The following is a 21,680-nucleotide window of genomic DNA, read 5'->3' on the forward strand; positions in this document are numbered from 1 at the left end:
GAAAGCCACTGAAATCTGGAAAGCAATCTGACACTTACCCATAGGCCTTGATGTTGTTAGGAGCTGAACTGTCAGGTGGTATGCTATGGTGTTCTCCTGTTGGGCATAATCTCAGAACACCAACATCTCACAAGATCATTCTAGAGTCATGATGAACTAAGAGAAAATAAAAGCAGTGCATAATATTACCTAAGCATAAATAAAAGCACAGTTACCGTTCAAGCCACAATGTAACAAATATCCCCCTTTATTAGTGTGAATGACATGCTGCTTCCTTACCAATTATAGCTTTAGCCTTGTTCTACTCTGCCCTTCTTCTAGATAAAACTAATTAAGATGCCAACCATATAATTGTCCCCACTTCTTGACATCACCTAATCTAGAGCAGATATCTTCTTCCTTGAACAGTTCCCCAAATTACCTAACATAAACCCAAATCCCATATTATATCATTTCAAATATTGTCTTCCTGAGATGCCTCATGGTTCTTATGTCATATGTTTTCCTTCATTTCAATGAACAAACATCGTGACTTTTTTAACCAGAGGTGGGTTCCTGGTGATCTTTGGTCTGATAGGTATTGACGGTGCTAACATAATCATTTCCAAATCATCCCTAGTTTAGCAAATTTCCATAAACTAGCTGCAAGGGACAATGTGGGCAATCCCACATTGACCCAGAGATTTTGGGCATGGTAAGGAGCTATTTTGAGTGCTTTGACATGCTATTTTCAACCACCTGTTAATTACAGACAAGAGCCCTCCCCTTTTTTAGAATGCCTTTTTCATTCTGGTATAGTATCTTAATATAGTACATAGACTAAAGAGATTTTTAATGTGAAAATATCATACATATAAGATACTCTATAATGTATATGAATGGTTTCAATAATAATAAAAATCTGCATATTTATCACCCAGTTTGAGAAAGAGAACATTCTTGTTTAGCATTTTTTTCATTCCCTTGCTTTACTTTATGGTTTTACTGTACTTGGATATGTCCCTAAGTAATATATTTTCTACTTTTTATTTTTGAATGCTATAGAAATAGAAATCATACTATATGTATTATTTGTGACATTTTTGGCTTAACATTTTAAAATGAAATCTAGCCATGTTTATGTTAATACCATTACATTAATCTTTACCATGGTATCATCCTATAATATATCTATTTTCATGTTGATGGACCTTTATATTATTTCAGTTGATGGTACAAAAGTGCTGCTCTAACATTTTTGTTCATGTGGCCTGACAAATATGTACAAGAGTTTTCCTAGGGTGGGGTTTTTCAAACTGTGGGTCATAATTGGTTGGTAGGTTTTTCATTTGAAAAAAAGGAAATGAAGTAGAAAATCTCAGTATACATATACTTAAATGTGTGTATAATAATAAATGTAGTACACAGGGTGGTGTAAAAGTAGATTTATAGTTGTTTGTATGGGAAGTAATATAATAACTAATAAATAATAATATATGAATAATATGTTTTGCATACTGACAACTATAAACCTACTTTTGCTCCACCATGTATATTCACATATAAATGTAAATGCATGTAAATGTGTAAATGTATGAGTCTGTGTGTTCATTTTCTAGATTGTGATATAAAATGTGTTTCTTATGGTTACTTCTGCCAAAAATGTTTGAGAAGACTCCTGTAGGGAGTGCACCAGGAATGAAATTTCAGGGCAAAGGGTATATTTTCCTTATAAATCTAAGAAGAACTTAAGTTGCACTTATATTTAAATAGCTTCCAAGTGAAAACTTGAAGTCCCAGAATTTTAATATTAGAGAAAATTAAGGCCTAGAAAATTCTGAATACTCAGTAATCATTAATCACAAATAATGAGTGTAATTCAATTTCAGCCAAACTCATTTTTTCAGAGTATAAACTAGAGGAAACACAAATTCTATTTTAAGCCTTGTCTTTTTCAAATGTCAGATTGATGTGGCAGAGAGAAATATAAATTTTACATTGGGTGTCATGTTTACTTTCATTTGTCTTTTACTCCTCCTTTATTCCTATACTCTGCCCCCAAGAAACACACAAACAAAATCAGAGCCCATTATATGAAATGCTGTAGGATATTCCTTGGCTTCTATAGGTTTTCACCATTACTTAAGGCCTTGTTATAGCTGAAAAGTATGAGTTCTCATCTGACAGTTTTATCAGGTGTAAAGGGCATGGGCTTTCAGTATTAATTCTGTCTCTGCCATAATATCTTTATAACTTAGGGCAGATAATGTAACCCATATGAGCTTTGGTTTTCTCATCCATAAATTGAGAATAATGGTAACTACCTATGACTTATAGTGAGTATTAGAAATATTCTATATAAATAATCTAGCACTTTACTTGGTACATGATATAAACTCTGTAGGTATTTGTTTCTCATTCTTCTACTAAGCCATCCATCTACCTCCATGACCTGAGAAGATGGCAAAGCCATAATTTCAAAAGATTGTCCTGATGTCATAGACCTCTGAAATGACAAATGACTCAGATGCATATCTGAGTTGATCAAATAAAAGAATTATAGTTAGTGTTCTTATAAGAATAGCAAAAGGTAATGACTAATAATTCTGGGAATATCGTATTTGTGTTAGGTGTTGGCAGCTCTAGGTGTAGATGGTAAAGATGATATGGAGACTCATTTCCTGGGGCAGGTAAACTGGATATTTACCTTTTTCCCCTGTCACATGTGAAACTGCTCTCAGTGTGCTATTCACCTCACCCCACATTTTAAGAACATAAAAGAAAGATCTGAGATTTTAGCATGCCACCAGTGGGGTTTTACAACCACTGGTTTATATTATTCCCCTTGTTCTTGTTTCTTTTTGTGTATACTCTTTCCTGTTGCATAGTTTGACAAAACTTAAAAAAAATAAAATGCCAAAAAGAAAATATTTTAGATTTTATAGCCATGTGCTACACTCAGCTTTGCAGTTGTAGCAAAAAAAAAAAAAAAAAAAAAAAGAAAGAAAAAAAGAAAAAAGAAAAGAAACAGCCAGAGAAAATACAGAAACAAGTGAGCATTGCTATATTCAACTAAAACTATTTCAGGACAATGAATTTTTAATATAATTCATATACTTTTACTTGTCATGAAATATTCTTCTTTTGATTTTTTCCAACCATTTAAAAGCTTAAAAATCATCCTTAGCTTGTAAGCCATATAGCTTGTAAACCATATGGGTGAATTTAGTCCATAGGCCTCAGTTTGCCTACTTCTGCCCTATTGTTTCCCTGAATTTTCCATAGCTATCTTCTCAAAAACTGTGCAAGTTATTTCCTAAACTGGATATAAAAAATATGTAATTCTGTGTTTTATTATTATATTGGTTTTCTGTTTCCACTATAACAAATTGCCACCATTTAGCAGCTTAAAACAACACAGATATATTATCTCACAGTTCTATAGCTCATAGGTCTGGCTTGGCTTGGTTTGATTCTCAATATTCACAAGGATGAAATCAAAGTACGTGCTGGTTGAACTCCTGCTCATTTGGGTGGGTAGAATTTGATTCCTTGTGGTTGTAAGAATGAGGCTTCGATTTCCTTGTTGGCTATTAGCTAAAAGCCAGACTTAGGTCCTAGAGGCCTCTCTCAGTGGTCCTTACATGTGGAACTCTATATCTCAGAGTCATCATTCTTTTATTTTTTTAAAATATTTTATTTAATTATCTTTAGAGGGGAAGGGAAGGAGAGAGGGAGAGAAACATCAATGTATGGTTGCCTTTCATGCATCCCCTGCTGGGAACTGGCCTGCAGCGAACTGGTCTGCAACCCCGGCATGTGCCCTGACTGGGAATCGAACTGCGATCGTCTGGTTCGCAGGCCTGCGCTCAATCCACTGAGCTACGCCAGCCAGGGCCATTCTTTTAAATTTATTTATTTTAATTGTTATTCAAGTACAGTTTTTGGTCTTTTACTCCCATCCCAGATAACCTCGCACAGTGCTTCCCACCTCCCTCCCATTTCCATCCCCCTTAGTTGTTGTCCATGTGTCCTTTATACTTGTTCCTGAAACCCTTCTTCCCCCTTTCCCCTGAAATTCCCTCCCCTCTCCCTTCTGGTAACTGTCAGCCTGTTCTCTATTTCAGTGTCTTTGGTTATATTTTGCTTGCTTGTTTGTTTTGTTGTTTAGGTTCCTGTTAAAGGTGAGATCATATGATATTTGTCTTTCACCTCCTGGCTTATTTCACTCAGCATAATGCTTTCCAGTTCCATCCAAGCTGTTGCAAAGGGTAGGAGCTCCTTCTTTCTTTCTGCTGCATAGAATTCCATGGTGTAAATGTGCCATAGATTTTGGATCCATTCATTTACTGATACGCACCTAGGTTGCTTCCAACACTTAGCTATTGTAAATTGTGCTGCTATGAACATTGGGGTGCATAGGTTCTTTTGGATTGGTGTCTCAGGGTTCTTAGGATATAATCCTAGCAGTGGAATTTTTGGGTCAAAAGGCAGATATATTTTCATTTTCTTATAAAATTTCATACTGTTTTCCACAGTGGTTGTACCAGTTTGCAATCCCACAAACAGTGCACTAGAGGTCCCCTTTTCCCCACACCCTCTCCAACACTTGTTTGTTGCTTTGTTTATGATGGCCATTTTGACTGGTGTAAAGTGGTATCTCATTGTGGTTTTAATTTGCATCTCTCTGATAGCTAGTGATATTGAGCATCTTTTCAGGTGTTTCTGGATCCTCTTTATGTCCTCCTTGGAGAAGTGTGTGTTCAAGTCCTTGCCCACTTTTTATTTGGGTTGCTTGTCTTCTTAGAATGGAGTCGTATAAGTTCTTTGTATATTTTGGGGATCAAACCCTTTCCTGAGGTATCATTGGCAAATATGTTTTCCCATACAGTTGGTTCTCTTTCTATTTTAATACTGTTTTCTTTAGCCATGCAGAAGCTCTTTATTTTGATGAGATCCTGTTTGTTTATTCTTTTCTTTATGTTCCTTGCTCAAGGGGACATATCAGTAAAAATGTTGTTGCGTGAAATATCTGAGATTTTCCTGCCAATGTTCTCCTCTAGGACTTTAATTGTGTCACAGCTTATATTTAAGTCTTTTATCCACCTTGAATTTATTTTGATGTATGGTGTAAGTTGGTGCTCGAGTTTCATTTTTTTTGCACGTAGCTGTCCAGTTCTCCCAACACCATTTGTTGAAGAGGCCATTTTTACTCCATTTTATGTTACTGCCCCTTCGTCAAATATTAATTGCCTGTAGAGACTTGGGTTTATTTCTTGGGTATCTGTTCTGTTCCATTGGTCTATGTGCCTGTCTTTATGCCAGTACCAGGATGTTCTGATTACAGTGGCCTTGTAATACAGTTTGGTCTCAGGCATTGTGATCCCTCCTACTTTGCTCTTCTTTCTTAAAAGTGCAGGTGCTATTCGGGTCATTTATGGTTCCATATAAATTTTTGAAGTGTTTATTTTATGTCTGTGAAATATGCCATTGGTACTTTAATAGGTATTTCATTGAATTTGTAAATTGCTTTGGTTGTAATGGACATTTTGATGATGTTAATTCTTCCAATCCATGAGCATGGTATATGTTTCCATTCGTTTGTGTCTTTCTTGATTTTTTTCTTCAGCGTTGTGTAGTTTTCTGTGTATAGGTCTTTTACCTCCTTGATACACAAAAAGAAAAAGAAAATACCTAGGAATAAGCCTCAGTATTTTATTACTAGATATTTCATTTTTCTTTTTGCTGTATCAAATGGGATTTTTTTTCTTGATTTCTGCTTTTGCTGTTTTATTGTTAGTATACAAAAATTCCTTTGATTTCTGGGTATCCACTTTGGATCCTGCTGTTTTGCCAAATTCATTTATTAGGCCAAGCAGGTTTTGGGTGGTGTCTATAGGATTTTCCATGTACACTATCATGTCATCTGCAAACTGACAGTTTTGTTTCCTCCTTTCTGATTTGGATGCCTTTTATTTCCTTTTCTTGTCTGATCACTGTGGCTAAAACTTCCAATGCTATATTTAATAGAAGTGGTAAAAGTAGACAACCTTGTCTTGTTCCTGATCTTAGTGGAATAACTTTTAGTTTTTGCCCATTGAGTATGATGTTGGCTGTAAGTCTCTCATATTTAGCTTTTATTATGTTGAGGAATGCTCCCTCTATTCCCACTTTGCTGAGTGTTTTTATCATAAATGGGTGCTATACCTTATCAAATGCCTTTTCCGCATATATTAATAAAATCATGTAAATTTTGTCTTTTCTTTAGTTTCTGTGATGTATTACATTTACTGATTTGCGAATATTGAACTATCCTTGCATCCCTGGGATAAATCCCACTTGGTCATGTTGTACAATCTTTTTAATGTATTGCTGCCTGTGGCTTGCCAATATTTTGTTGAGGATTTTAGTGTCTATGTTCATCAGCGATATTGGCCTGAAGTTTTCTTTCTTTATTATGTCTTTATCTGGTTTTGGGATTAGGATGATGCTGGTTTCATAAAAAGAGTTTGAGAGTCTTCCATCATTTTGGATTTTTTGGAATAGCCTGTGAAGAATAGGAGTTAGCCCTTCCTTAAATGCTTTGTAGAATTCTCCTGTGAAACCATCTAGTCCAGGGCTTTTGTGTGTCAGGAGTTTTCTGATTACTGCTTTAATTTCATCTGCTGTTATTGGCCTGTTCAGGCTTTCTCTTTCTTCTTCATTGAGTTATAAAAGATTATACTTTTCCAGAAATTTGTCCATTTCACTTGGTTTTCAAATTTCTTGGCAAACAGTTCTTCATAGCGCTGTCTTACAATGCTTTGTATTTCTGTGGTGTCAGTTGTAATCTCTCCTCTTTCCTTACTGATTGTGTTTATTTGGGTCTTCTCTCTTTTTTTCTTGATGAGCCTGCTTCAAGGCTTGTTGATTTTGTTTATCTTTTTTTAAAAAAAAGCTCCTGGATTTATTGATCCATAAATTGTGCTTTGAGTCTCTACGTCATTTAATTCTGCTCTGATCTTGGTTATTTCCTTCCTTCTACTTGCTCTGGACTATCTTTGTTGTTGTTTCTTGACTTGTTGTAGGCGTAGGGTTAAATTCATTTTTAAAAATGTTTCTATGTTTTTTAGGTAGGCCTGTATTCTATAAACTTCCTTCTCAGGACTGCCTTTGCTGTGTCCCATAAGTTTTGGGTTGTCGTGAGTTCATTTTCATTTATTTCCAGAAACTTTTTGATTTCTTCCCTAATTTTATTCTTGACCCATTCATTGTTTAATAGCATGACATTCAATCTCCATGCTTTTGAGTGTTTTGTGTTTTTCCCTTGGGGTTTGTTTCTAGTTTTATTCCCTTGTGGTCGGAGAAAAGGCTTTGTATGATTTCGATTTTCTTGAATTTGTTGAGGCTTGTTTTGTGTCCTATCATGTGGTCTATCTTTGAAAATGTTCCATGTGCTTTTGAAAAGAATGTGTGTTTTGCTTGTTTGGTATGAAGGGCTCTACATACATCAGTTAAGTCCATTTCATCTAGGCTGTTGCTCAATGCCACAGTATCTTTGTTGATATTTTGTTTGGAAGATCTGTCCATTTTTGATAGTGGGGTGTTAAAATCCCCTACTATAATTGTGTTGCTGTCAATATCTTTCTTGAAGTCCTCTACGATTTTCTTGATATATTTGGGTGCTCCTATGTTGGGTGCAAATATATTTACAATATCAATGTGTTCTTGGTGGATTCTTCCCTTGAGTATTATGAAGTGACCTAATGGGTCTCTCTTTATGGCTTCTTTTGAAGTATATTTTGTCTGATATGAGTATTGCTACTCTAGCTTTTTTTTTCTTGTCCGTTTGCTCGGAAAACTTGTTTCCAGCCTTTCACTTTTAGTCCGTGATGGTCTTTTGTCCTGAGGTAGGTCTCTTGTAGGCAGCAGATGTGTGGGTCTTGCTTTCTTATCTATTCAGCTCTTCTATGTCTTTTGATTGGAGCATTTAATCCATTTATGTTTAAGGTTACTATTGATAGGTACTTACTCATTGCCATTTTTGTACCTGTGTTCATCTCTGTCTCTCTCTTTTCCTTCCTTTCCTTAAAGCAGTCCTTTTAGCATCTCTTGCAGAGCTGGTTTGGTGGAGGTGTATTGTTTTAGACTTCTTTTGTCTTGGAAGCTCTTTATCTGGCCTTCTATCTTGATTGAGAGCCTTGCTGGGTAATGTAGCCTTGGTTACAAGCCTCTGGTTCTCATTACTTGGAATATTTCTTGCCATTCTCTTCCTGCTTGGTGTGTCTCCATTGAGAAGCCAACAGCTAACCTTATTGGGGCTCCCTTGTATGTTACTTCCTGTTACTCCCTTGCTGCCTTTAAGATTCTCTCTTTGTCTTGGAATTTTGCCATTTTAATGATGATGTGTCTTGAAGTGGGCCTCTTGGAGTCCCCTTGATTGGGAGTTTCTGTGTTTCCTGGATTTGTGTGACATTTTCTCTCATCAAATTAGGGAAGTTTTCCCTCATTATTTTTTCAAATAGTTTTTCTATCCCTTGCTCTTCTTCTTCTTCTGGTATCCCTATTACCTAGATATTATTATGTTTCCTATTGTGTTGCATTTCTCTTTATCCCTCTTCATTCTTTCTTTCCCTCTTTTTTTTTCTTGCTCTTTCTGTGTTTTTTTTCTACTTTGCCCTCCAACTTACTGATCTGATCTTCTCCTTCATTGATCTTGCTTTTGATTTCTTCCACTGTGTTCTTCAGTTCAGAAATTGTATTCTTCATTTCCTCTTGGCCCTTGTTGATAGTTTCTGTTTCCTTTTTCATGTTGATATAATTTGCAGTGAGTTCATTGTAGTTCCCCTGAAGTTTCTGGTAGCTCATTGTGAGCTCTTTGAGCTTCCTGATAACCAGTGCTTTTAATTCAATATCTGATAGCTGACTTGCCTCTATCTCATCTACCATTCTTTCTGAGGATTCCTCCTTTCCTTTCATTTGGGGATTGTTTCTTTGTCTTCCCATGTTTGTGAGACTCTTCTTGTATGCTTCAGCTTCTTAATTTGATCTGTTCTGGCTCCCTGGGTGTATGCTATGAACTTCTGTGTAGAATACCTGTGAGATTTAGTGGTGTGGTCTCCTAGATTTCCTAAGCTCACTGGTCTTTGGCTGTCCTTCAAGTTGGCTCTGTGTTTGTCTTTGGGTTTTGATCATTTTGGGGTCTTACTTTTGTTGATCCTTTTCACTAGTTGGTTAACTGATGGTCACTCTGTCCACCACCTTTTTTAGTTTGTTTTGCTGGTGAGGGAAGGTTTTATTGAAGCTAGTTCTTCTGTGTGTACAAGGTTTTGAGGATTCTCCTTTGCTGTTGTTCAGTTGTTTGTACTGGGAAGTTTCTCCACTATTTAGTTGTATTTCCAGATAGGCCCTGGATTGAGGTTTGTATGGTTTCCTCTTCCTTCTTTACCTACTTCTGTTGTTATCTGTTGGTGGTTCCTTTGTTGTTGGGTTTCCTCTTCCAGTGGATATTTTGGTGTTCACCACATTCACTTACTCTTCTTTTCTGATCAGTTGGAGTGGAAGGCAAAATGGTTTATGACAGCAGGAGAGTATTCTATGATATTTACAGTAGCAGCCATAAATATCAGCAAGAGATAGGAGATCCCTTGGCTATGTATAGTGTTAACCATGATCTTCAACTCAACTAGCCACTTTTAAGAAAGGATGGAAAGAAGATAGGCCTCTTGTTGGGGAGAGAAGGATGGTGAGTAGGATCTAGAAAGAAGTGAGGTTGTGGGAGGTCAGATTCTGAGGTAAGATGAGAGTAAAGGATAGTAAATAGGTGTTGTGTGTGAGAGAATAGAGTTAACCATTACAGTAATAGAGTTAAGGAAACTGTGAAGTGGACTAAGATCCAGGAGGGGTGATGTGAAGTATTTACGATGATATGGAACAGCTATTATTTACAATAATACTAAAGCAACAATCATATGACAGAATCTATGTAATCTGGATATCATAAATAGGGGGTATAGAATGTTGAGTAGTTTACTAAAGAAACACAAGTGATGTGAAAGTTAGTAAATTACCAATACACTGTGGAAGAGAGAATGGGGAAACCTGTCAAATGATACAATATAACCAGCCAAACAAAGAAAACCATACAGAAAGAAGAGGAATAAAAAAATACTATTAAAATATAAGATGTAAGAATAATGAAAATAATAACAATACAGATATGCAGTAGTTTGTAGTTTCTCTGCAATAGCAAAGTGAAATTGGTCTCACTGTCTCAACTGTTGGGATGCCCCCTCTTTTCATCCAGCTCTGGTTCTTTCACAGTTCCAAGGTTTTTTCTCATTTGTGGGTATTTTTAAAAAAAGGTCAGGAGAAGGGAGGAAGAGAGATAAAATTGGAAAGAAAGGAAGGAGGAATAAAACAAGAAAGGAGGAAGGAGGAATAAAACAAGAAAGTAGGAAAGAGAGAAAAGGGTATTAATAGATAAATAATAAAAATTAAAAAAATAAAAGATTATTTAGAAAAAAAGAACACCTCTTGTTGGTTTCAAACTGGCCAAACTGGTTTTTCTCATCTTGCTGGCTGCAGCAGGCTGAGGTCGGATTGGTGTGGCCTTTTTCCCTTCCTAATGTGTACTGAGACAGTGTTGCAAGCACACTCCCAAGATCTAGTCTGGGGCCTCTCTCGAGTGTCCCAAGCAGGGGATCCAGGTCTTCTTTAGAGCACTCTTCCTTTGGGGTCATCACTGTGGGTTGGGGTGCGGGTGCACCCATACCCCTGGCTAGGCTACCTGGGTCCCACAGGCTTGGGTGCAAACCCTTCCCAGTGCTATAGTGAAATGCAGGGCCTTCTGTGCAACCTCAAGATTGCTGGCCGACTGGGTGGGGAGTAAGCCAAGCGGCTGTCACAGGAGAATCCCCCAAACAGTTTTACTTTTTGAGAAATTCTTCCTACTCAAGCCTACCTCTCAGTACAGCCCAATTCTCCAGCCAGACCTGTGAGTATCAGGGTCAGTGTGCATCATTGTGGGCCTCTCAAGTCTCACAAGCTGGAGACCACAGACTCCATGGGTGATCACGGCCCTTGTGTGTTTGCCACTTTGTCCTTATTCCCCTCTCTGCAACTTCAAGCAACAAGGTCTCTCCTGGTGCTGCTCAAACCCTCCTTGGCCCGGGAGGAAGGAAGCAGTTGACCTGGCTCTCTGCCAAGGACTCTGTAGCAGGCCAGAGGCTCCCAAAGAGTCTGTGGTAGACCAAGCACCTGGCGCCAGGCTCTGGGTACCGGACCTGTGGCTACAGTGGCGTCCCAGTGCTGGTCCCTGAGAACTTATTGTCCTGCAGCAGTCTCCTTACCTTCTGGTTTTTCAGTGTCTGTTTTTACAATTTCTGGTATCTTATTTTCTTATATGCTGGGGTACTTTTGGCTGTTTGCTCTGTTCCCCCATAGATCAGCCAGGTTTTTCTCCTGTGTGTAGGGAGGAGTGGAATCTGCTCCCTTCTACTCCATTGCCATCTTATGTCTTAGAGTCATCTTAGTGTGCCAAATATTTTTCTTATTTGAAATCTCTCTAATGCTATAGCATCTCTGCATTTGAAATCTTCTTCTTCCTCTGTTTTTTTCAACTTTTTCATCTTTAATATATTTTTCCATTACCATTTAGTCCCCTTTTGCCCCTTACCCACCAGCAATCACCACTTCCTCTGTTTTTAAGAGCTTACTGATTACTTTGCCCCCCCAGATAATCTAGAACAATCTCCCTGATTAGAAACTTTAATTTAATCAGCAAAGTTTAATCATAGCAGTAGCTAGATTCAAATTTACTTGATAACTAAGAAATAAAAACCTTGATGAGACAGCTTTAAAATTTAGAATAGCACAATTACCATCTACATTTTCAGCATGAATAATAATATGTAAGTCTATAGAGCACTTGAGATATATCCAGAAATAATTTAACCTATTCAAGCATTTGGTTTTGGTTAATTAGATCCTCTTATATTTGACATATTTCATAAGGACATTTTATACAGTTTGGGGCTGATTTAATAGTTTTTGCTTTTCATTAGATGATCTAGCAACTTGGGAGTTAATCTGAGATGTACATGATATTGGTGCATATCATGTGGTCATGATATGGTCATTCTTTCAATGAATAATTTGCTCCAATAATAGCATTTTCATTCTTTTTTTTTTTTTTTTTGGTAGAGGGCCTGTTTTATATATAAGCAACTTTTTAATATTTTATTTTTTATTTAAATTATTTTATTGTTGTTCAATTACAGTTGTGTGTATTTGCTCCCCACGCCTCCCCTCACACCCTTTAAACCTCCCTCCCTCCCCTGCTTCCACCCTCCCCCTTGGTTTTGTCCATGGGTCCTTTATAATAGTTCCCGAAAACACTTCCTCCAATTATCCTCTTCCTCCTCTCCTCTGGCTATTGTTAGATTGTTCTTAATTTCAATGTCTCTGGTTATATTTTGTTTGCTTTTTACTTTTGTTGACTATGTTCCAGTTAAAGGTGAAATCATATGATATTTGTCTGTCATTACCTATCTTATTTCACTTAGCATAATGCTCTCCAGTTCCATCCATGTTGTTGCAAAGGGTAGGAGCTCCTTCTTTCTCTCTGATGCATAGTCTTACATTGTGTAAATTCACCATAGGTTTTTGGTCCACTCATTTACTGATGGGCACTTAGGCTGCTTCCAGCACTGGGCTATTGTAAATTGTGCTACTATGCATATCGGAGTGTATAGGTTCTTTTGGATTGGTGTTGCAGGGCTCTTAGGGTATAACCCCAGCAGCAGAATTGCTGGGTCAAAAGGCAGTTCCATTTTTAATTTTTTGAGGAATTTCCATACTGTGTTCCACAGTGGCTGCCCCAGTCTGCATTCCCAGCAATGGTGCAATAGGGTTTCCTTTACTCCACATCTCCAACACGTGTTGTTTGTTGATTTGTTTATGATGGCCATTCTGACCTGTGTGAAGTGATATCTCCTTGTGGTTTTAATTTGCATGTCTCTGATGGCTAGTGATGCTGAGCATCTTTTCAAATGTCTCTGGGCCCTCTGTATGTCCTCCTTGGAGAAGTGTCTGTTGAAGTCTTTTGCCTTTTTTTTAATTGTTGGGGTTTTTTTGTCTTCCTAGAGTATATATGTGACTTTTGTCTCTTCTGTTCAGAAGTAGGGTAGGATAGGATATGAGGGTAAATATCATGGGGAACAATTTGGTATATTTTTCTAGAGAATTTTTATTATTTTATTGTTATTAAATTACAAAATTAATTTATTGTTTTTAAAGTATCCCCATTTTCCCCACTGCTTTCCCCTGCCCTGCCCATCTCCCCCTTCCAGATTCAATCCCCACCTCATTGTCCTTGTCCATGGGTCCTTTATACATGTTCCTTGACTTGACCCTTCCCTTTCTTTCTCTTATTATCCTCCTCCCTGCTTCCCTCTGGTCAGGATCCAATTGTAATTTTCTAAGTCCAATCAGTTACTGAATCACACAGATATAATATTCTGGGCCAAGAAATATCTATTTGGCTCTCAGATGCTTTTCTTTAGCCACCATGTCACCAGTTTTGCTGATGCTCATCCTCAGTGGCCCAAATATTTACAACTTTCTTTGCCTTTTGCCCCTGTGATACCCTAGTTTATATCTTCATATTTTTCTAGCCTATCTTTTGTCATAAATTCCTAATTGGCTTGCCTGCTTCTGGTTCCTTTCTCCATATAATATTCCAGAGATTATATGATCCAACCTGAACTTTAGAAAAACTGCCAGAGTTCCCCCATTGCCTCCAGAATAGCATTCCAACTCCTTAGTGTGACATTCAAAGATTTCCATCATTTGACTCAATTCTATCTTTCAACCTCCTTTTCCATTACAACCCTCCACCAGAAGTGTTGGGACAGTAGTTGGTAAACACTATTGTCCCAACAATAGAGATGGGCCATCTTCTGAGAATGGAACATAGGCCTGTATAACTAAAGTAAAGGGTTTGTGTAACTATTGCAGGGGGTGGTGCGTGGCTTCAAAGATAGCTTTGATCATTCAAAGATCCTTCTTCTTTACCTGCACTACTCAAATGATTGTGAAATCCAGACGAGCCCTTCTAACAGCTATGTTTTCAATTTATTTCCTCCTTTCCGTTAGTCTTGCCATTGCCCTAACATGGGTCTTGTCATCTGTTTTCTGGACTATTGCCATGCCTAACCTGCCTCTTTTCCTCATTCTCTCTTTACTCTAACCCAGTCATCATATTACAGTAAGGTATCATTCTAAAACAGTCTTATCCTGGCCCCTTTGTAATTCAAAACCTTCACTTGTCCCCCACTATTTCCACTGAAAATTATTTACCCACTAATGCAGTGGTTAAGAACTTGAGGCCTAAGCCAGACTGCTTGGGAAGGGATCCTAATTCTACTTACCAGCTATGTGATGTGAAACATGCTATTTACTGCTATAAACCTCAGTTTTCTTATCTGTAAAATGGGGATATTAATGTTTATATAGAGTTCTTATGTGGATAAAAATATAGTAAGTATGAAGAGCAATTACCAATACCTGGTACATAGCAAGTATTCAACTAATACTGGCCATAATAATCATCATAGAGCACTCCAGAGATTGAGATGGGCTCTATAAATAACTGCTTATTTTTTTATTTAGTTCAAAATTTTGATAGTTATCTATTTGGCCAAATAACTGCGTTTCAGTGTCATCCCCCCCACTTTGCCCTGTGTAGGCAACTAAAGATTGTAACTGGCGAGTGGTTTTTTGAAGAAAAATCAAAACGTTTCAAGCAAGCGAATGTTCTAGGCACAGATGTTGTCCGACAGTCCATCTTAAGAAGAAATCCAGGTAATTCAATAAATTATTTGGTTTCAAAATTGTCTTAATCTGCATTTTGGCCGGCTAAATAACTTTCCTATACTACGTATCAAATGAGCACAGTTGAATTTCCTGAATCCTTTAGTTTCTTTCAAAACATGAAATCTAAATTTGCAATTCATACAAGGGAAGAGGAAGTCAGTAGAAAAAATATGCAGTGATTTTCTGTATATCTGTTAAACTGAGGCTGTTAAAGGAAGCATTTATCTTCATCACAGACAGCTATTTTACATTCATGAATGCACTTCCAGTATTTTACTAAACATTTAAGGAATTAACACAAAACAGGTGAATTATATGATTCACATTGTGAAAGCAATCCTTGATTTTTCAACAAAATGTTTTTCAGATTTTTAAAAAATGTTATTTTTTCTGATTCAGTTGTTCTCAACCAAGGGGTGATATTGTGTATTTGCCCTCTTCCCCAAGCCAAGGGACTATTTAGAAATGCAGGGGTACATTTCTGGTCTTCTCTATGACTTGGGAGATGGGGAAATTAATAGCATTTAGCTGGCACATGCCAGAGATTTCCATGTTCTGAAAGGCTCAGGACACTTTTACTCAGTGAAAAGTTATATTGTCACCAAATTAAAATAACAGCCCACCCTGAGAAAGCTACTCTGTACATTATTCAAACTATAATTTAATTGGTTAAATATTGAGTGAAACTTTTGTTTAAGAGCATATTTCTCATGTGTGCTATAGTACAGGTAGAGCAGGCATCTTCTGGCCTGTTCCTAGAGTATCTGATATTTCATATACCAGAGACTAATTCCCTTGTTTTGAACTGTGGCAGGAAGGGTTGGAAGGCTTGAAACTGTTTCAGTGCCACTTCTGGGTGTGGTGCTAGTGAGGAAGGGCTTACTCAGATGTGTAAGATCAGGTCTGATGACACAAAAGGACAGAATGGAATAGAGTTAGAATTAAGCAGTTAGCTATGGCTGCTTCCTTCACTTAAAACTCAGTGCTTTCCAGAGTATAAAATGTCTCTCAAGTTATGAGGCGTATTCACAGGTACTCACTATCCTATTAAATATGGCTTGTGTACTAGAAAACAGAGTATCATTTTTAGAACCCTATCCTGAATTCAGTTTCTAAGGATTTGGAGTTCTCATGAACCCAGGCTCCTCTACCCTAAAGATATCTTAGAAGGATGATGTATTATTGTTCTTCCATTGCAGTCATCCCTAGAAAGCTTATTTCAGAAAACTTCCCACAGATGAGTCCTGATTTTATTCCTCATTTAATTCTGGAATGCTCAACTAATTAGGAATAACTGTGTGACTGGGAATTTTAGGGTGGGATTATCATTGACAATTATTATAGACTTCTTTGTCCTGTGCTAATGTAAGAAAGTGAGTAAAGAATATAAAATTGTTCTCATTTCTAACCATTTTATATGTAAATTTGTTTTCTGATTATTTTTAATGAGTAGCTGAAGAAATACAAAGCCAAGAGAAAAACCACCAGGATGCACAAAAGTCAAACACTTCACCTTCTGCTGGGCAGAAGGCCAGCCATGACGGGCCCAGAAGAAAGGGGTAAGACACAAACTATCCAAAAGGAATTTTTGTCCTTATTCCAATCACCTCTAAAATAAAGACTCCTTAGTTTTTGAAGTCTGATGTGACTACAGTGACCCAAAGAAAGTCAGAGATTCAGCTACAGTAGCATTCTCCTGAAGAAATGCAGTTTTAATTATTTTTGGTCTTAGGTGAATAAAGGTTCCCTCTGACTTTTATTCATATCAGAGTGAATAAAAGTTTTTCTTCTCATTTATAAGAGTTTTTCTTTCATTTGACATATACAGTCTTGTACCAAGTGGTTCTCATTGCTTCTAGATAGAAGGTTTCATGTCAGGGCCAGTCTTGTCTATAAAGAGGTGATGACTGCCTTTGTTGTAGAATGTCAATACCCCTCCTCCCATCCTGAGTGTTGATATATGAAACATCCAAATCAAAGACTTATAGTTGGGCTGAAAATATTATATCATTTACTTAAAATTCAGGCTTTCCCTAAGGGAGAAAATTCAAATTTGGCTACCTCAGTAACAATTCATAAAGCAAATATACATGTAAGGGAGGCCACTGATAATTAAGAGGCATACCAGGAAGCAAGATTCAAGAAGGCACTAGGAAACTGAGGGCAAAAGGTTTCAATTAAGGTAGAGAAGTGGTCCCCCAAATGCCAGAACTAAGGAACAAAAGGCAAACTGCTGCTTCATTTCTCAGGCAGCTGTTGGGTTAGTTTTGTGGCTAAGGTAGTGAGAGTTCTAGTATGGACCAAATCATTTTATGGTCCTTTCTAGGTAGCAGGCCATTGTTCTCTCAGCAGAAATCAATGTGAGAGACTGCCAGTGTTTGAAATTTTATCTGGCTCTACAGAAAATCTTTTTTTTTTTTTTTGAGAATCTTGAACTGCGAGGAGGAATGAAACCTAAATGTCCATTAACTTAAATACTCATGACTAATCATGTCTTCATTAATTAGCAAAGACAAATAGAAAAGACAGGCTACCGTGAGCATACATTCAATGTATTGATTCCTCCTACCATGTTGCATTCATTTGTCACTCCTTAGGACTCTCACAATGCCTTGCGCCTGTTCATTACTCCTTACATTGCTTTCTGACATCCCTCCAAGCACACACTAAATTGTGAGCTCCCTTAGTACTGGCCCTGTGGTTTTTTTGCTTTTGTGCTACAGCATGGTGCCTGGCTCATCAAAAACAATCAAAGACTTGATGGAATAATTAGCTCAGAGCACACAAGTGCTCCAAGGAGCTGTACTTTGCACACCTCACTTTAGTCATTACTCTGTAGGTTACAACAGAATTCTGGACATGGAGCTTGGAAAAAGTAAGTCACCAGCACAATGAATTATATATACATTGGATTGTTCAAAAATAGTCATAACACCAGACTTAGCCCTGCTGGAACTCAACATTGGTATCTGATGGTTCTCAGTCTTCAAGGGATACAAACACCTGGTTGAGGAGAAAAGGTACATACCTGAAAATGTAATATATAGAGAAGAAATTTAGGAAAATATAAGATGATACTATGAGCTGCTGCCTGAAAGCCTTTCTAAAACAAGACAGGATATTAATTAACCACAAGAGATGTTATAGGCAGTAAATAGTTGAGTAAATATTAAATAAGTGGTTTAGGTAATCAATGTCGGAAGGGCACAGGGGCCATCAGGAAAGACATTCAATTGTAAGTGGGACTTGATGAGGACCTTGAAAGATGGTTGGGGTCCAAGATAGCAAAAAAGGAGGAGAGTAATCAAAGTGAAGGACTAACCTTAAGTAGAAGTTCAGAGGTACAGATATGTAGAAGGTGAGACTCAGAGAAGCATAGTTCGACAGTATAATAAGTGCTATTCTTAACCCCCCAAAAAATGTCGTTTTCTATTTATATTGAAGGTTCTGACACTTTGAGAAGACACTCTTCCAGTGGTCTTTGAAACAAAGATAATTTGGCAGATTCTGTTAAGAGTACCCTAGTACCTTTGGATACGCGTTCCCTTCTAGAAAACTGTAGAATGTTGAATAAATGAACTGGACTCTACCCGTGCCACCACAAAAATAATGCAGCTTTGGTTTTTATTAAAGTACATTTGAAGACCCTCATGTTCAGGAGATTCAGTGGCCTGGATCTTGACTTGAATCTTGGTTTATGAAAGCTGTTTTTTACTCAAGATCTAAATAATTTCGAGAAGTACAACCAGATTTCATCCTACATGAGACACTCCATTGTTCAAACTTCATTACCACAGGAAAAAATGTCATGGAAGATATAAATATTGTTCCCACCACACGAGTTCAGTCACTTATTCTACAGTAATCACGTGGGTTCTAGTATTTGTCAGGCATCATTCTGTGCTCAGAGAAGTTGGTAGGAACTAAGAAGGTCAGAATTGCTGCTGTCATGGAGCTGCAGGCTAATAAACTGCCACCTTAGTTAATCCTCAAGGATCATTTGAGCTCCCCTGTCTAGCAAAGTGAATTCAAGCTCTATTCTTAGTACTCCTGCAAACAGATTCATTACATGTAGTGGTTCTCCATTCTCAGGTTACAGTGGTGAGTTCTCAAAGTCAGTGGTCTTTTTCTTAGCACTGAGAGAGGCTTGACTTATCAGCAAGTGTTATGGCTGAGGGAGACTATCATAACTTCTTCCACCACCACACTTGACACTATAAAATAGAGGCATGGGAACTCCCCACAATCACTCAGCCCCAAAGCTAATCATTTACTGTTGAAAATACTATAAATGGTATTCTTGAAATTATATTTTTAAATGATTTCATTTTTATCTTTTAAGTATATTTATTTATATACTTTCAGATTTCTTCTTAGCAAGTTCAGATCAGCAACCAGAGGAGAAATCATCATAACACCAAAAACTGAAAGTGGGCGGAGTTCCAGCGTGGACTTAGATAGCCAAAATTTTCGGTATTTAAAGTCAACCCCCAGTTCAGACAGGTAAGACACATGCAGATTGGACAATGGTATAGCCTGAGGTTACAGTTGAGGTATTCCCATCCAAACAATGCTTCTAGGTGCCTAAAAAGTATTATCTCTTGGAGAACCCTTAAAACAATGTAAAAAGCAAGGAGGACATTTTTTAACTTGAAATGGAAAGCACTTATACTTCTGGAACTTCAGCTATTAAAATAATTTGTGTTAACTGCAGGGATGAGAGTTTATGTTTTCATGTTTGGGGACTCAGGGTTACAGTTCAAACGGAGATGTACAAGGAAAATAAATTATTTTTATTGATTTATTGATCTGTTTCTGTTCACCCTTCTTAAGAAGAAAGCTCTAAGTGTCATGAACATTCCCTGTAGCTTTTTAAAAATTACTAGCATCATCCGCACTGCCTCAGAGATTTTTCCATAAATTCAAATTATTTCTAGCTCTACCTCCTTTAACTTGATATCGGGAAGGTCAAGTGAAAATCTTCCATGTACAGAACTATTACTTTGTCAAGCAAAGTAAAGAGAAATAGAAAGATAGCCAAGAGCATAGTCATTTTATATCAAACTGGATTTTCTTGATCTTGTTGTGGCATAAGGTAAGGCTTACTCTCACAATTAGTGTATTTTCAAAGGCAGCGATGAAAGAAATGGTCTACCTTCATGTTTCTCTGCTTCTCCCAAATGTTAACTTCCTTTTGTTTGCTTGGAGCTGCAGTAACTCAGCAAAGCCAAGAAGTAAAACCCACTTACGTTCTGCAAGCAGAATTGCATTCTCACTGTTATTCATTTTAGAATAGAGAACACAAATCCCCTAGAGAAGACACTCTTTTGACTGTTGGGTCTTTTCATTTTTTATTTTTTCATGGAGTCTCTCCCTACCTGTTTTTCTCCCCTAAAGCATTTTCTTAAACTAGTGTCACTTTATGTTAAAGTGCACAGAAAACAAATGGAAGCATAAAATAAATCATTTGTCCATTATCAAAAGATCATCACCATATTCAATATTTTCAAAAATTTCAAGAATATAGATATATTTCCTTTACAATACAATTTAAACCATGTTAGTTTTCCTTTTTGAAATTGTTATCTTTGATTTTCCTTGGGACAGCCCCATATTGTTTCCCACAAAAAATACACATTACTTAGAGATGATAAGCAACTAGCTTAATGTTGCTATTTTTACTCAGCCTCTCAGGGACTTGGTGGATGAGCATCTTGGCTTACACTTAAGGCTATCATTCAAGAAGGACATTATATACAGGGTCCAGCAAAAATAACACCTTTTTTCATTACAAGCTCTTTTATTACAAAATCATAAGCATCTAATTCTGTAACATAACAATATCACACTCAAGCACACCATATGAAATTTTAGGTGAAATGTTTAAATTAAAACTATAAATTATTACACCCGTATTATTACCCTACCAACCACACTCAGGTAGGCATTACTCCAGCTAGACCCTGAGTATAAAAAGGCAATATGGAATTCCTTGCTCATTCATATACTATGTAAATATTAGTATATTGTATACTAAATCTTATTTATTATTTATATGAAATTCAAATTTAACTAGAAATTCTCTATTTTATCTAACAACTCTACTATGAGGTTTGGTGGACACACTCCAAGGCATTTCTAGGCCTCTACTCCTAGTGCTAAAAGCAAGATTGCTGAAGGTCACAGGTGCAATCTATTACCAGAAAAACACTGAGAAACTAGATGTGAACACACAGAGCTATCCAAGGGGTTGAAGGTAATCTGGGAAGAATGTTAACAATATCCTCTAAAAAATGTAAGGGAAAAATGGAACTGATTTTAAACTCACTCTGTTCAGTAAAAAATGAAGGATGATGCTGTGCTTTTCAGCAGCATTTCTATTATGACTTTGGAGGATATGGCAAGCATTTTACCATGGGACCTCTACATCCTCTTTTCTTTGAGATTTAAACTGGAATATATATTAATTAATTTTGTTTAAAATAAATTAGTCACAATATTATGTTTGATTTAACATCTACTTTATTCTTGGACAAGAGATAACCTGTCTGTGATTCATTATTCACCTGGACATGAGGATAGCATGAATACTTATTTCACAGGGTCATCGTGAGGATTAAATCTGTTAAACATACCAAGCTATTAGCACAAGGCCTGTTACATAGTAAGCTTTAGTAAAGGTTAGCTGTTAACATAGTATTTATTACTTATTTCCCACTTTTCACTAGTGTGTGAGGTCATTACAGTTAAGAACTTCTTTCCAAGACAGTTTATTTTTTTAAATTCTTTTATTGTTGTTTGATTACAGTTGTCCACATTTTGCACCACCACTTTCCCCCACCCCA

General features: G+C 37.0%; 1 protein-coding gene across 2 annotated transcripts in view; it reads left to right on the top strand.

The window, feature by feature from the left end:
- SYTL5 (synaptotagmin like 5) overlaps positions 1-21,680 on the top strand; it is a 130,239-nt gene that overhangs the window by 46,653 nt on the left and 61,906 nt on the right. For both annotated transcript variants that reach the window (XM_037165598.2, XM_053670634.1), the window contains exons 3-5: positions 14,708-14,823; positions 16,286-16,394; positions 19,201-19,338. In XM_037165598.2, the coding sequence (XP_037021493.2) occupies positions 14,708-14,823; positions 16,286-16,394; positions 19,201-19,338 (363 nt within the window). The remainder of the gene's footprint in view (positions 1-14,707; positions 14,824-16,285; positions 16,395-19,200; positions 19,339-21,680) is intronic.

This window comes from Artibeus jamaicensis, unplaced genomic scaffold (assembly GCF_021234435.1).
Source record: "Artibeus jamaicensis isolate MK-2021 breed Jamaican fruit bat unplaced genomic scaffold, CSHL_Jam_final contig_60, whole genome shotgun sequence".
Taxonomy (NCBI): Eukaryota; Metazoa; Chordata; class Mammalia; order Chiroptera; family Phyllostomidae; genus Artibeus; species Artibeus jamaicensis.